Raw genomic sequence first — 13946 nt, forward strand, 5'->3', positions numbered from 1 at the left:
CTGTGCTTCTCCAAGTGGTGAGCTTGGCAGCTACAGCTGGGACACCGCGCCCCCACTCCAGTGTCATTCTCTGAGAAGCCGTGAATGAGAGACTTCCCCACTGTGGGCACAGGGCTCCCATGGGTCCTGGCGGAGGGAGGTGCCTTGCTCAGGCAGTGCACAGACCACTGGCATCCTGCCAGGGGAGTTCCCTTGTCCCTGCCCTGCTCTGAGACAGGCCAGGGGGCTGCACCTGCCTGAACCACGAGGGAGCATCCAGCTGCCCTGACTTCTTTTCCTCACCCAGGGAGAGGCCGTGGGACAGGGTGGGCTCTTCCTGGCTCTCTGGGGGATGCAGGCACCACCTCTTGCACCACTTAGGCAGGTCTGAGTCACAGAACAGCCCCTGCCTGGGAACGTGTGGAGCTGTGGAAGCAGAAAGACTGTGGTGCATGTTGTTCCCAGGGCCCTGCGGGAGCAGATTGCAGTGCCAGTGCTATTTACCAGGCAGCCTGTGGCTCAGGCAAGCACTGGGATGGGCTGAGCCCTGCTGGGTGGCGGTGGGGTGCTCCCTGGCTCTAGACTACCCTGAGGAGAAGGCAGAGGTAGCCCAGAGACCATCCAGAGGTGCTGCTGGGCACAAAGCTGCTGGCCCTGTGTGGCTTCAAGGAATTCTTTGTAACCTGTGCATTTTCCTATTGCAGCAGGTCAGAGAGTATGTGGGTGGGATGCCAGCATCACAGCCTGGTGGTTCCTGGGCGCTCTCCCTCACCCCACTTAATAAAGCACAAGCCAGTCCTCGTGTGGTAGGCAGAGCCTATACCAGGCTAGTATGAGGCCATGGAGCACTACCTTCTAGCTCTGCAATGAACCCCAGACCTCTAGAACCTTCCTGGGCCCTCAGTTTTCTTATCTGTAAAGGGTTTCAAGGATGAAAAGCTAAAGAACTTGGCCTCCGGGGAGCCCAACAAATGGAGGTCCTTTGAGAGTCAGGATGGGCAGGTCAGCCCTGGCTCCCCACCCGTGGCCCCACTGTTGCCCAGGTCTCAGGGAGCACCAGGTTTCCCCTTGCCAGTGTGGCCGCACACGTCCAGCTTACTCCCTAAGTGAGTGGGGATTTCCGGTGCGCTTGGCACCCCTGATACGTGGAGTAAAGGGAGCAGCAGGCAAGGGGCCCCACAGGCTGGGGCTCGGTGTCTTGGTTCCTTGTTTCATATGGGGCTGGAAATCCCCCACGAGCTGTAATTACTCAGGGCCTGGGGTTTACCTAGTGTCCCCTAAAGTAGTGCGGTGGGGGAGCTGGTCAGCGGTGTGCCCACTGCCCTGGCCCCAGCTCTGCACACAGATCCAAGGGCAGACTGACATCCAGTTCACAAGAGTGACATTCAGACATGATGAGGACCCATTCATCCAAGTATTTTTCCATCAGGGTTTGGTTTTAAAGATGTCTCCACACTCCCTGTTGTAGGCAGGTTTTCTGAAGACAGTCTGGTCTTCTGGATTCTGGAGAAGCCAGGGGTGTGACTGGATTTCAGAGGGTGGCCACAGGGCAGCAGGGCCAGGTCCCGCAACTCAGCCGAATCCCGTGGCCGCAGGGTCGCCAATCGAGGATGTGCGAGTATCAGGCAGGGCCTGGGTTGCTGTGCTGACTGGAGGTGGGCAGGCTGTGGGCACAAGCTTTCCTTTCCCTGGCTCACCGCTGGCTCCTTACCACGTTCCCGCCCTCCCTGGACAGGATGGTGTGGCCCATGCCCCTCTGTGAGGTGCCCCCAGGCCCCGGCCCCCCTTCACTTGGCTTCATCCTCGTGCAGGTGTGAGCACACACATGGTGGCGTCTTTGGACAGGCAGGGCTAGGGGTGGCTTGGGGCCTGCCACTGTGCCGGAAGCCTCGGTGCCCTCCTGCCAACTCCTCCCTCCAGGGCCCTCTGGAGAGACCCTTGGGGAGCTCTGGAGCAGGAGTGGTGGCCCCCTCCCCATCAGGGCAGAGAGCAGGTTTGGCCTCTCCGGTGTGATGAAGCTGGGGGGTCAGGCCTGGGTCCAGCTCTCTGGGCTCTGAGCAGGGAGGCAGGCACCTGCCTAGAAGAGCAGACCCCAGATCCCTCTCCACCTCAGCAGTGTGGGCTGTTTTCATATTGGGTCTGCTGGTGAGGAGCTTGGAGGGTCACATGGGACAGACCCTGCCCTGTGGTTTGAAACAGGTCAGGGTGGGGGCTGGAGACGGCTCACCTAGGAGGGAGGGGGCCAGCACCCTACCAGCCCTCTGCTGCCTCCCCGCACAGGCACAGCGTGCAGCCCCGGGAAGGATGGGAAAACAGGTGTTCGCTCACTTCTCCTGTATACGGCTGCTGGCCCGTTCCAGATGTAACAAAATCTTCCACCCAGATATAGGAAATGGGTGGATTTTGTAACTTTTAAATTTGTGGTAAATTTTTAAAAAATAGAATAACATAACCATTCCTCAGTTCACCAGTTTGGAGCCATTAGGCACTGTTTCATCTCGACCCCTCCTGCTGCCCATGCCCAAGTGGATTATTTTGCACCACATTCCAGGTGGCATCATTTTTGTAAATGATGTTAAGTAATGTAAAACATCTCATTACAAGACAAGGATGAGTGGTAAACCTTTAGTAGTTCCCGGGGGCCCCTCATTGCTCCTGGGTGGCCTAGGGGCTAGGAAGACGGGTGCCACCAGACTCTTACCCAGACTGCTTTTGAGGGGTACCGTCCCATCCCCGGACGCGTCCAGCCTGCCCTTCCGTTCGCTGTTGAGTGGAGCAGTAAATGTGGCCAGTCAGGCTGTTGGAGTCATGACTGCACAGCTGAGGGGCTTCTGCTGAGGGGCTTCCCCTGAGGGAAGGTCTCTCTTCCTCCTTTGCACCTGTGCTTGGCTCTCCTGTGCTGGGAAGACCCCACGAGAGCCCGGGGAACTGGGTTGGTGGTAAGCATCCTCCTCCCCAGCCTCCACGCACGTGTCTCCTGGGTGTCCCCCAGGTGGCAGCATGGACGTGCTCAGTGAGGGCTCTTTGCCTCCCCTCGCTGAGGCTGGCAGGTGCCTGAATTTAGGGGGTGCTTGTGTGTTCTCTGCTGGAGACAGGCTGGTTCACCTTCTGCCTGGGATTGGTGCTCACCTCCTGCCCAACTGTGCCTCATGAATCTCCAGTCTAGGACCCAAAAGCACTCAGCAAGACAGTTAAGACAGTCACTGGGCGGCTCCCAGGCCACCCGTGACTTCCTGCCCTACCATTGGACGACCCTTGGGGTCCTCTCTCAGTGCCATTTAGGCACCCCTGTGCATGGGGTACCATCCTGGGGGCTCTGGGCTCGGGGAATACTTTCCAATAAAGACACCAGCCAAATAACGAAAATAAGTGGGCTGTGGCTGTGAGCGTTTCACACAAAAGGCAACATTGGTAGAAGGGGAAGGTGACACTCAGCTTCACTGATTGTTAAGGAAATTCAAACTAATCTGTGTCCTTTAAAGGGGCTCTAATGAGGAACTGAGAGGCTGCAGGTACTCAGATGTCCCTGACGCTGAATTCTGCCCCTGTTGGGAAAGCCGTTTGGCAGGTGGTTTTGAGAGATTTTTTTTTTTTTAACTGGGAACAGATCCCAAGGGAGATGATATCCAGAGGAAGAAAGAGGCACAGATGCTCCAGGCTGGTCCTGCCAGCAGGAGGCTGCAAAGGCCCAGGTGCCCGCAGACCTCCCCAAAGCCCGCCTTGAGGGTGGCGTGGGATTCCTCACCCTTCGGGAATGCAGGAGCAATGTGCTGTGATTGTGAGTGAGTGTATTTGCACCCAGACAGATGCCAGGATGGACTCAGGTCCAGGCAGAGACGGGGGGAAGTTCTGCTCCCCAGTGGCTCCAGTTGAGAGAAGGTAGGTTGTGTAGGAGCCAGCTAGCATCCCTGGGTCTGTGCTTCCTCCTGGCATCCTCGCCCATGCCACTGTCTTCACTCTGGTCCCCTCCCCAGGGCTTTGGTGACATCTCACTATCTCCTGAGGCCTGAGACTTCTGTCAACCACGTTGGGGTGCTGCCTCACCACAGGCCTGCCTAGCCTGCCTTTCACCTGACATCCCTCCCTGCCCTGCGGGCCTGGCTGGGCTCTGCAGGCCTGGAGCCTGGATGGGAGCCTCCCTTTGGCCACATTTGAGCCTCAGGGCTCTGCCACCCACAGTGGCTCCTGTGGCGGGAGCTCTAATGAGGAACTGAGAGGCTGCAGGTACCCAGATGTCCCTGATGCTGAGGCAGCACCCCAACATGATGCTGGGTTGGTTGGGAAGCTAGGCTTGGAAGCTTTCCATTTCAGAGTGCCCAAGCCAGCTGGGGCTATAGGCTGGCCCATGACACTGCCTACCAGATCTGAAGCTGGAGGCCCAGCCCAGCACTGCACAGAGCCTAGGACTCTGCCTCTCAAGTGTGGTGACGGCCTGGACTCCAGGTCCATCCTGGTCCTTGGGGGCCTGAATGACTGGATCCAGAGTACCTGGGCAGTGCTCCCTGCACAGTGTTCAGTGCCCCTTGCCACCAGGGCCAGAGAGGGGGCAGAAGAGCCAGAGGGATGAGTCCCTGGGTGACTCTGAGCTCTCGTGCAGCTGGGCAAAAGAGGAAGGTGGAAGATATAACACTTCCCACAGGGCCCAGGGCCCATTACCACAGACACCACCTCTGAGCCAAGGCCTCAGCACACCTGCCTGAGGGAGGGAGCAGCTCGGCCACGATGGCGAGGCTCTAGGCCACAGTCTACCCTACTCCTGCGTAGCTTCCAGGAGGGTCTCTGGCAGTGCCACGTTGCTGCCAGCCACTGTGGCTGCCCGGGTGTTCTGCCTTCCCCTCCTGACTGGCTGCAGGACAGAGTCTGCTCAAGGACAAGGACAGTCATCGTGCTGCGGGGACTGTGGTTCAGGAGTGTGTGGGGATCCGGGCTCTTAATATATACCAGGGTGCAATCACTGGGGTGGAGAAAGGCCATGTGGCAAGCCAGGAACCCCACTGGGGTTGGAACCCCAGGGCTGGGAACAGGGAGTGGGCGGCTTCGCTGTCTTTGTGGGACCGGGCCCCTCCCCACCCCGTCTCCCCACAGACAACCCCCATGAGCAGCTTAGAGTAGGTTCTCAGGGCCCTCTGGACGTGTGCATGGCCACAGTCTCACGTAGGAACATGGCGAGGTGAGGGCTTTGTTGCCAAGGTGCAGAGTGGCCCCCGGTCAAGGGTCTGGCCGCTTGGCAAGAGCTCTGTTGGCCAATGAGGCCAGGGGCGTTGATCTGGAATCAGTGCTTTGGCACCCAGACAGAGGGGAGGGGTGCAATGCTGCCTGCAGCTGGGAGTGGATGAGAAAAGCTGGGAAAATGCCAGGCCTGCAGAGTAACAGCCCCAAGGGTGTTTATATCCTGGTCCCCAGAACCCAGTTATGGGTTACAGAGTGGAGACCCTTTCCTAGGAGGGATGGAGAGGTGCAGTGTCAGGGCTCCATCCTGGTGCTGACTTAGATGGAGGGAAGGACCATGAGCCAGGGTGCACAGTACTGTCCAGAAGCAAGGTATGGCCTTCAGGTGACAGCCAGCAAGCGAACAGGACCTCAGTCCTACAGCCTTGAGGAACTAAATTCTGCCAACACCTGAAAGAGCAGGAGAAATAGGCCCTCAAGAGCCTCCAGAAAGGAGGGTAGCCTGCTAACAGCTGGATCTTAGCCCAGGGGACCCGAAGCACATTCCTGCCCTCCAGAACTGGAACTGCAGATGCTGTACGTGCGCCATGCAAGCTACTTAGTTCATGACTGCATGTGATCGTTCTGGCAGCAACTGGAAACTGATACGCCACAACACTGACAAGGCTGTGGGACACAGGCTTCCCCACCTTCCACTGCAGCAGTGGACATGGAGTTGGTACCACCATGCCCTCTGGTTAGCCCAGAGTACTCTAGTAAAGGTGGCGTTATGTGTCAGGGTGAGGGGGAAAGCCTGAGCCCCAGCAGGGCGCTGCTCAGGGGAGCCTCCGCTGACCAGAGGGCTGAACAGAGCCAGTCATTTCTTATTTAGTGAGAAAAGCAATGCACAGAACCGTGCTTTGGTTTGTTTTGTGAACTGTGTGCTAAGTGTGTACATTGGCTCGTGTATGCAGGGAGTAATTTGAGAAGAGATCCCTGGCAGCACTTGTGGGGGTGGGCCTGAGCCTGTCCATGTGCCCTTTGTTACGTTTGCCTGTCGGTTCTAGGGGTTGGGAGGGATGATCTTGGAGGGGAGAGGGGGCTTCCTCAGGGCTGGGGGCTGCACCCCAAGCCAGCCCATTGTAAACCTGTACCTACCAGGGTCATCTCTTCAGGACACAAACTCTTCCCCAGCGTGCTGTCGGCGTGTCCTCCCAAGCTGAGGCTTGCCCTTTTACTAAGCCAAAGTTCTTTGCTTTGGTGAAGCCCAGTTTGTCAGTGTTTTTTCCCTCAGACTGTTACTACGTTGGGGCTCCTGAGAAAACTTTGTCCAGCCCAAGGCTGCAAAGGTATTCTCTAGTTTCTTCGAGAAGCCTTAGAGTTTTCACTTTCACATTTAGGTCTCCCATACATTTTTAGAAAGCTAGCTTTTGAGCATGCTTTCATGAACTATTTCTCTGTAGCAGGCAATACTGTTTGATAGCATTTTACCCACAGAACTTTTTTCAAACCCGGAGTTGTACTCTCAGACTCTACTGCTTTATCAACTAAGTTTATGCAATATCTTAAATCCTTTGCTATCATTTCAACAGTCTTCACAGCACCCATCTCAAGAAACCACTTTTCTTTCCTCATCCTAAGCAACAGCACCTCATTCATTCAGGTTTGATCATGAGATCACAGCAATTCAGTTCCATCTTCAGGCTCCACTTCTAATTCTAGCAGTTACCTCCTCCACTGAAGTCTTGAAACCCTCAAAGTCATCCAGGAGAGTTGAAATCGACTTCTCCAAACTTTTATGCACACTGGTACTTTGACCTCTTCCCACATGAATCGTGAATGCTCTTAGTGGCATCTGGAGTGGTGGCTGACTGTGGCAGCTGTGGCATTAGGAGCTGAACTTCTTAAATACAACTTGGAAGTCAAAGTCCTTGTTCCACCGGCTTCAGAACGGATGTCGTGTGAGCAGGCATGAGAGCACCACTCGATTCACTGGACGTCATCTCCAGCTGCTGTTTCATCTCCTTCAGAACTCCTGGGTGCCCTTTTCAGCAGGCAGTCATATTTTGAAAGGAATCTTTTTTTTCTGAGCAGTAAGTCTCAGCAGTGGGCTTACGTTACTCAGTAAACCATCTGTAAACAGATATGCTGTCGCCCAGGCTTTGTTGTTCACAGAGCACAGGCAGAGTTGATTCAGCATCCTTCTTCACCCCTAGGGTTTGGGGAGCGGTCACTGAGCACTGGCTCCCACTCAGTCACCAGCTGCATCAGCCCCTACCTACCAAGAGAGCCAGCCTGGCCGTGGGAGCTTTGAGGCCAGCCGTTGATTTCTCCTACATCAGAACTTGCTGCTTCACCCTGCACTTTTCTGTTAGGTAGATGGCTTCCTTTTTCAGACCTCGCGAGCTTCCACGTTTTCCTTCTGCAGCTTCCTCCCCTCTCTCAGCCTTCACAGAATTGAAGAGAGTTCAGGCCTTGCTCTGGATCAGGCTTTGGCTTAAGGGAACGCTGTGGCTGGTTTGATCTCTTATCCAGACCACTAGAACTTCCTCCATCCAGCAGTGAGGCTTCCCCCGGCACCATCCCCAAGGCTGCCGGAGGGGCACCTCCCGTCTCCTTCAAGGACTCTTCCTCTGGGTCCACAGCTTGGCTGCTCAGCTCCAGAGGCCCGGCTTCCAGCTTGTCTCAGCCTCCGACATGCCCTCCTCCCCGAGCTGGATCTTTTCTAGCTGTTGATCTGAAGTGAGAGATGGGTGATGGGCAAATGAATCTTCCTTTCACTGAAACACTTAGAGGCCATTGTAGGGTCATTAAATGGCCTAAATTCAGTATTACTGACTCAGGGAATGGGGAGGCCCAAAGAGAGGGAGAGGGACAGGGGAATGGCGGTTGGTGGAGCAGTCAGAACACACATTATTAATTAAGCTTGCTTGATGGGTGTCGTTCATGGAAGCCCAAAACAATGACAACAGTGACACCAAAGATCACAGATCACAACAAAGATCACAATAATGAAAGTTTGAAATATTGTTAGAATTACCAAAATGTGACACAGAGACACAAACTAAGCAAATGCTGTTGGCAAAACAGTGCCCATAGACTTGCTCGATGAATGGTTGCCACAAACCTTCAGGGTGTTCATAAATGCAGTATCTGCGAAGCACAGTAACCGAAGTGCCTAATCACAGGTGTGCCTGTTTTGATCTTTTAAGATTGGTGTATTGTCTGCTAAATCTTTCAGTCCCCACCACCTCCCGTATCCAGAGTAGATCTTGTTTCATAAATGTTTTGAGTCTCAGTTCTTTGACAGCCACACAGGCAGGTGGGTGTGTACATGGGCAGGCTTGTGACAAACTACATACCATGTTCTAGAGGTGGACAGGAGGTGAGCAGTAGCTGTCGTGTTGGCCCGGGGAGCAGGTGGCAGGCTACATGGGGTGGGGGCCTGGGTGATGCCAGCTCCCCTGGCTCTTGGCAATAGGAAAGCCAGAGCAGGCTAGGACAGGGCAAAGGGCAGGACTCTGACACGAGTGGCTCGTTTTGCAGATCCGGAACATGGTGGCGGTGCTGGAAGTCATCTCCAGCCTGGAGAAATACCCCATTACCAAGGAGGCACTGGAGGTGAGTGTCCCGGGGCCAAGCACTGGGAAGGGCAGCATGGGCCGTCACAGCCCTTAGTCCTTCCCAGCTTCTCGGACCCTCAGAGCCTTTGCTCACTGGCCAAGCAAGGACTGGAGAGGGCTGAGCAGGGGGCTGCCCTCCTGGCCTGTGCTGCACCAGGCCACAGCACATGCTCTGAGCGGTGCTTCCCTGGGGGAACTGTAGGGACTGGGCGGCTTCAGTCCAAGGGCTGGGGCCCACCTCTGGGACACCCTGCACACTTGCGGCTGGGGACATGCCCAGGGAGGCCCCAGTGAATAGTGCTGACTCAGGCCCTCTGTTTGCTGTTAACTCTGCCACAGAGTGCTCTCACCAGAAAGCTTCCCTGGCATGGCATCCTCACAGTGGCCTTACTGCTCTGCTGGTACCTCTGCAGGCACCAGGAGCCTGCAGGCCAGTGCTGCTTAGAGGGTGCTGCCTGTGGCCCTGGGACCCTGAGGACTAGACTTGAGAATTCAGACATGCCAAAGTTTTGTCCAGGAAATCAGTTTGAGTCAACAGGGGCCATACTAAAGACAGGGGGCCCTTCCCACTGTTTCTGGCTCAGCTCCCTGTTCACGGGGACTTCCTGTCCCATAAGCATGTCATCATCTCTCTGACTGTAGGAAACGCGACTTGGGAAGCTCATCAACGACGTCCGCAAGAAGACGAAGAACGAGGAGCTTGCCAAGCGGGCCAAGAAGCTGCTGCGGAGCTGGCAGAAGCTCATCGAGCCCGTGCACCAGAATGAGGTGGCGCTGCGGGGACTGGCAGGCGGCCCCGGTTCTGCCAACGGGGGTGCCCATAACTGCCGGCCCGAGGGGGGAGCGGCCGGCACTCCCAAGAGCATCCACGACCTGAAGAACCGCAACGACATCCAGAGGCTGCCTGGGCCACGGCTGGACAGGCTAGGCAGCCGCAAGCGCCGAGGGGACCAGCGTGACCTCGGCCACCCTGGGCCACCTCCCAAGGTCTCCAAAGCCAGCCACGACTCCCTGGTGCCCAATTCCTCCCCCCTCCCCACTAATGGGATCGGCGGGAGCCCAGAGAGCTTCCCCAGCCCCCTGGACAGCAGCGGGCACATGGGCCCTGAGCTGGAGCACAGCGAGAATGACAAGCACAGCGGCAAGATCCCCGTCAATGCTGTGAGGCCGCACACCAGCTCCCCGGGCCTGGGCAAGGCCCCCAGCACCTGCTTGCCGGCCAAGGCTGTAGTGCTGCAGCAGCTGGACAGGGTGGATGAGACCCCAGGCCCCCCGCACCCCAAGGGGCCACCGCGCTGCTCCTTCAGTCCCCGGAACTCACTGCACGAGGGCTCCTTTGCCCGGCAGCGAAGCCCATACACACCCAGAGGCTCCGTGCCCAGCCCCTTGCAATGGTCCCAGTCGCTGGATGCCACGCAGGTGCCATCACCACTTCCGCTGGCCCAGCCATCCACACCCCCCGTCAGGCGGCTCGAGCTGCTGCCCAGCGCCGAGAGCCCAGTGCGCTGGCTGGAGCAGCCCGAGGGCCACCAGCGGCTGGTGGGGCCAGGCTGCAAGGCGGGGCTGTCCCCGGCTGATCCCCTCCTGTCCCGGGCAGGCTTCTCCCCGGACTCCTCCAAGGCGGACAGCGATGCCGCCTCCTCTGGTGGCTCGGACAGCAGAAAGAAGAAGAGGTACCGGCCTCGAGACTACACGGTGAACTTGGACGGGCAGGTAGCTGAGGCGGGGGTCAAGCCTGTCCGGTTAAAAGAGCGGAAGCTCACCTTTGACCCCATGACCAGACAGATCAAACCTCTGACCCAGAAAGAGCCAGTGCGGGCCGACAGCCCGCTGCACACGGAGCAGCCCAGGACAGAGCTGGACAAGCCTGAGGCCAAGGCCAGCCTCCAGAGCCCTTTTGAACAGACGAACTGGAAGGAGCTGTCGCGCAATGAGATCATCCAGTCCTACCTGAGCCGGCAGAGCAGCCTGCTGTCATCGTCGGGCGCTCAGACCCCGGGGGCCCACCACTTCATGTCCGAGTACCTGAAGCAGGAGGAGAGCACCCGGCGCGGGGCCAGGAAGCCGCACGTGCTGGTGCCTCACGGCCCACCTGCAGCCCTGCCAGGGCTGACCCGCGAGGTCACACAGGACGATCTGGACAGAATCCAGGCCCACCAGTGGCCAGGGGTGAACGGGTGTCAGGACACACAGGGTAACTGGTATGACTGGACGCAGTGCATATCGCTCGACCCGCACGGCGATGACGGGCGGTTGAACATTCTGCCTTATGTTTGTTTGGACTGACCGGCCACTGGCCTCTAAGTGCGTTCCCACTTTGCATTGGCGGGCTGGCCTGGCTGCCTCCAATGGTTGGGAATCCTGGGAGCCAGGCCGGGGCAGGTGGGAGGGGGCAGGAGTCTCAAGGTCTCTCTGCACCCTTCCCTCAAAACTCTCCTTCTTTTGTGAAATGCTGCTACCAGTTTACTAACAAAATTGCAAAGGAAGGACCGTGTGGAAGGCAGGCCGACAAAGTGAGTTCAGAACTCTATAGCAAACCAGCTATAAAAAGCGTTAGTCCCCCAGCCTGGTAGAGGTGCCGACACTTCCAGCACCCAGGAGCTGGGAACTCAGTTGCAGGCAGGCACAGGAAACCGGTGGTAGAGATTACCTTTAACACAGAAACAAGCACGCATCTCATGTGTTGGCGTTTTCTGTTTTTCCATTTGGCCCCGAGTGTCTGAGGCAGTGGGCAACACCGTGGCCTCCATTTGCCCCCTACCCAGTGGCATCCCTGTCACAGTGTCAGAAGCTTCTCAGCTGTAGTCAGCTGCTGACAGGGGGTGGGCCACTTGGCCAGCCAGTTTGCCACACACTCCATGTGCATCCACACATTTATACCCAGTTTCAGTTAAAACTCAGTTTTAAAAGAAATGCTGCAAAAACTTAAGTTTTCTAGAGTTTATTTTATCGTCTTCTTCCATCTGACCACCAGCCAAATAATTTTCCTTTTTCCCTTTTCATTTCCTGCACATTATCTAGAAGATTTTACCTTTCTAGATTTCTCTCCCCAAAACAAGAGTAACTGTGGGTGCTACTGGTGTGTAAGCTGTACTGTAGGGCAAGAGGAGACCTGTCTGTACGCTGGAAACACTCATAACCATTCCTTTAGATTCGTTTGCCTTATGGTTATTTGTCATAAACGCGATTTGCAAAAACAAGGAGCCTTAGTGAATGTACAGTACCTAGACTTCTGTGTTCCCAGGACACAGAAGGGAGCAACTTTGCTATTTGGTCCAGTAAGTGGACACCTTGTGATATAAATGTGGAAATAAAAAAAAACATTTGCACAAACCGGTCTGAGAATCATTTCTAATTTGATCCATTAACAGCCAAATCAGCCTTTTCTGGATTCATCTAGAAGAACTGGACTCAGTGTCCAAGGTTAGGGCCCCACGGGCAGGGCATAGCAGCCAAGTCGGCCTGTTAGCCTTGTGCGTGGAACTGACCTCCGCCTGCCTTTCATTCAGGGCCATGTTACCTCTCCACCTCTGAGGTCACCTTTTAGCTGTGGGAGACAGAGACCAAGGGTCCACATCAGGAAACATTATACTGTCTCCACCCAAGCCTCACCTGCCAGAGAGATGCCCTTCCATGCAGATTTCATGGTCTAGGTCTCAATGACCTTGTTTTAATTCTTTGATAGCCTGGCTCAGAGCCAGGTATGGCAATGCACCCCTTGGCCTTGACCTGAGGCTGCCAGCTCCCCACGCAGGTCCAGGGCTATCTTGGTATCTGGCTAGTACTTTTTTTTGAAAGGTAACTTTTCTCCCTTGACTATGAGGTGACAATCTTTTATTCTTCCACCTCATCCCTGAAACCTTAAGTTAAGGCTTTGGTTTTCCAGGTTTTTTGCTCCAGAAGAGGTCATCTTGGACATACCTATTTTAATTTTACAGATGAGGTAGTAGCTACCCCTTAATAGGGCTGCCACACACACGGCAACCCAAGGAGTCCAGGGGCATTCGGTCAACTCTGAACCAGTTCCAGAACCAGCAGGGATTCCTGAAGCAGCCTTGGTGTGGGACACCCCACACCCCCAAGAAAAGGGCTATTGAGGGAAGGAGCTTTGAACAAGAGCAGAGGTTTAACTCCGGACCTGCCATCTGAAAGCTGGGTGGCTCTGGGCCACCAATCACTTCACTCGTGTGCAGGCGTCCTGTCTTGGGCATGCAAGGTGTGTGAGTAATCCAATTAAGTCCCAGGGTAAAGACTGCCTTTGAGAACACAAGTTTAAGCTGGTACTTGCCTCCAAAATTCTGGGGATCAATGGGTTGTCACTTTCTGATTTGCTAAGAACGCTGTAGAAGGTCATTTTAAACTCCACCCACCCCCCAAAAAAGTGAGTACATGATTTTTTTAAACAAAGTTTTAAGTAGTGTAAGATCACTCTGCTGAAAACGCCACATTTGTTTCCTCCGCCGGGGCTCGGGGCTGCTCTATCCCGGCGTGTCCTTGGGCATTAGCGGCCACCTCCCCGTCCTGCAGAGCCCTGGAGACGGGTGCCCGAGAAGGCTGTCGCGGCCACGGCCTCCGAACTGGCCAGGGGCCCTAGGCCAAGTTGCCTCCCTTCCCTGGACTTCGGTCTGTCCGTCCGTTAAGTGGCGATTGTAACACCTGCCTCACAGCGCCCGTCTCGGGGTCCCGGCGCTCTGGTCTAAGCCTCCGTCGGAGTCCGGCCACGGGAGCCCGCTTCCGGACTGTATAAAGTACTGGACCTGCGGAGAGATTTCCACAACTTGGTTTCTCTTCCCGAAAGGTCTGGCCTTATCCCATCGGCGTCCACCGCTGCACACCCATCAGGACTCAGCTGCACGGCGCTGATGCGGCGCGGATGTCCAGCTTCGGCCGGCGAGCTCAACGGCCCGCTCGCGGGCGCAGACGCGGCGGAGCCCCGGCGCTCCTGCCCATTCAGCTCGGGCTCCATCCAGCTCCCGAGCCCCGAGCCGCCCCACAGCTCGACAGCTCCGCCGCACCCCCGGTGTGCTCCCCTCCTTCCGCTTCCGCGGTGGGTCCCGCCCCCGCCGGAAGCTCACCCGAGGGAAGTGGGGCCTGAGCTTGCTACGTGATGGCGGGCGCGTCGGCCGGCGCGAGGCGGTGACGCGCCAGCGGAGGCCAATGGGGAGCGGGGTCGGCCGGCGTGCCCGCCCCCGCCCG

At 56.5% G+C, this 13946-nt stretch overlaps 1 protein-coding gene and 1 long non-coding RNA gene across 3 annotated transcripts in view; one reads left to right on the forward strand and one right to left on the reverse strand.

The window, feature by feature from the left end:
- Nucleotides 1-12055, forward strand: part of MED26 (mediator complex subunit 26) — a 52080-nt gene extending 40025 nt beyond the window's left edge. Inside the window, exons 2-3 of one of the 2 annotated variants that reach the window (XM_036876122.2) lie at nucleotides 8674-8748; nucleotides 9393-12055. In XM_036876122.2, coding sequence (XP_036732017.2) covers nucleotides 8674-8748; nucleotides 9393-11036 — 1719 coding nt within the window. In that variant the 3' untranslated portion in view covers nucleotides 11037-12055. The remainder of the gene's footprint in view (nucleotides 1-8673; nucleotides 8749-9392) is intronic. The other variant, XM_057489422.1, reaches the window with a different exon arrangement.
- A 32-nt stretch (nucleotides 12056-12087) lies between these two features.
- Nucleotides 12088-13888, reverse strand: LOC130679884 (uncharacterized). Its single transcript, XR_008992878.1, has 2 exons — nucleotides 13586-13888; nucleotides 12088-13507 (listed from the first exon to the last, which is right to left on the reverse strand). It is a non-coding gene; the product is annotated as an uncharacterized LOC130679884 (long non-coding RNA).
- Nucleotides 13889-13946: the final 58 nt, after the last annotated feature.

This window comes from Manis pentadactyla, chromosome 12, assembly GCF_030020395.1.
Source record: "Manis pentadactyla isolate mManPen7 chromosome 12, mManPen7.hap1, whole genome shotgun sequence".
Classification (NCBI taxonomy): Eukaryota; Metazoa; Chordata; class Mammalia; order Pholidota; family Manidae; genus Manis; species Manis pentadactyla.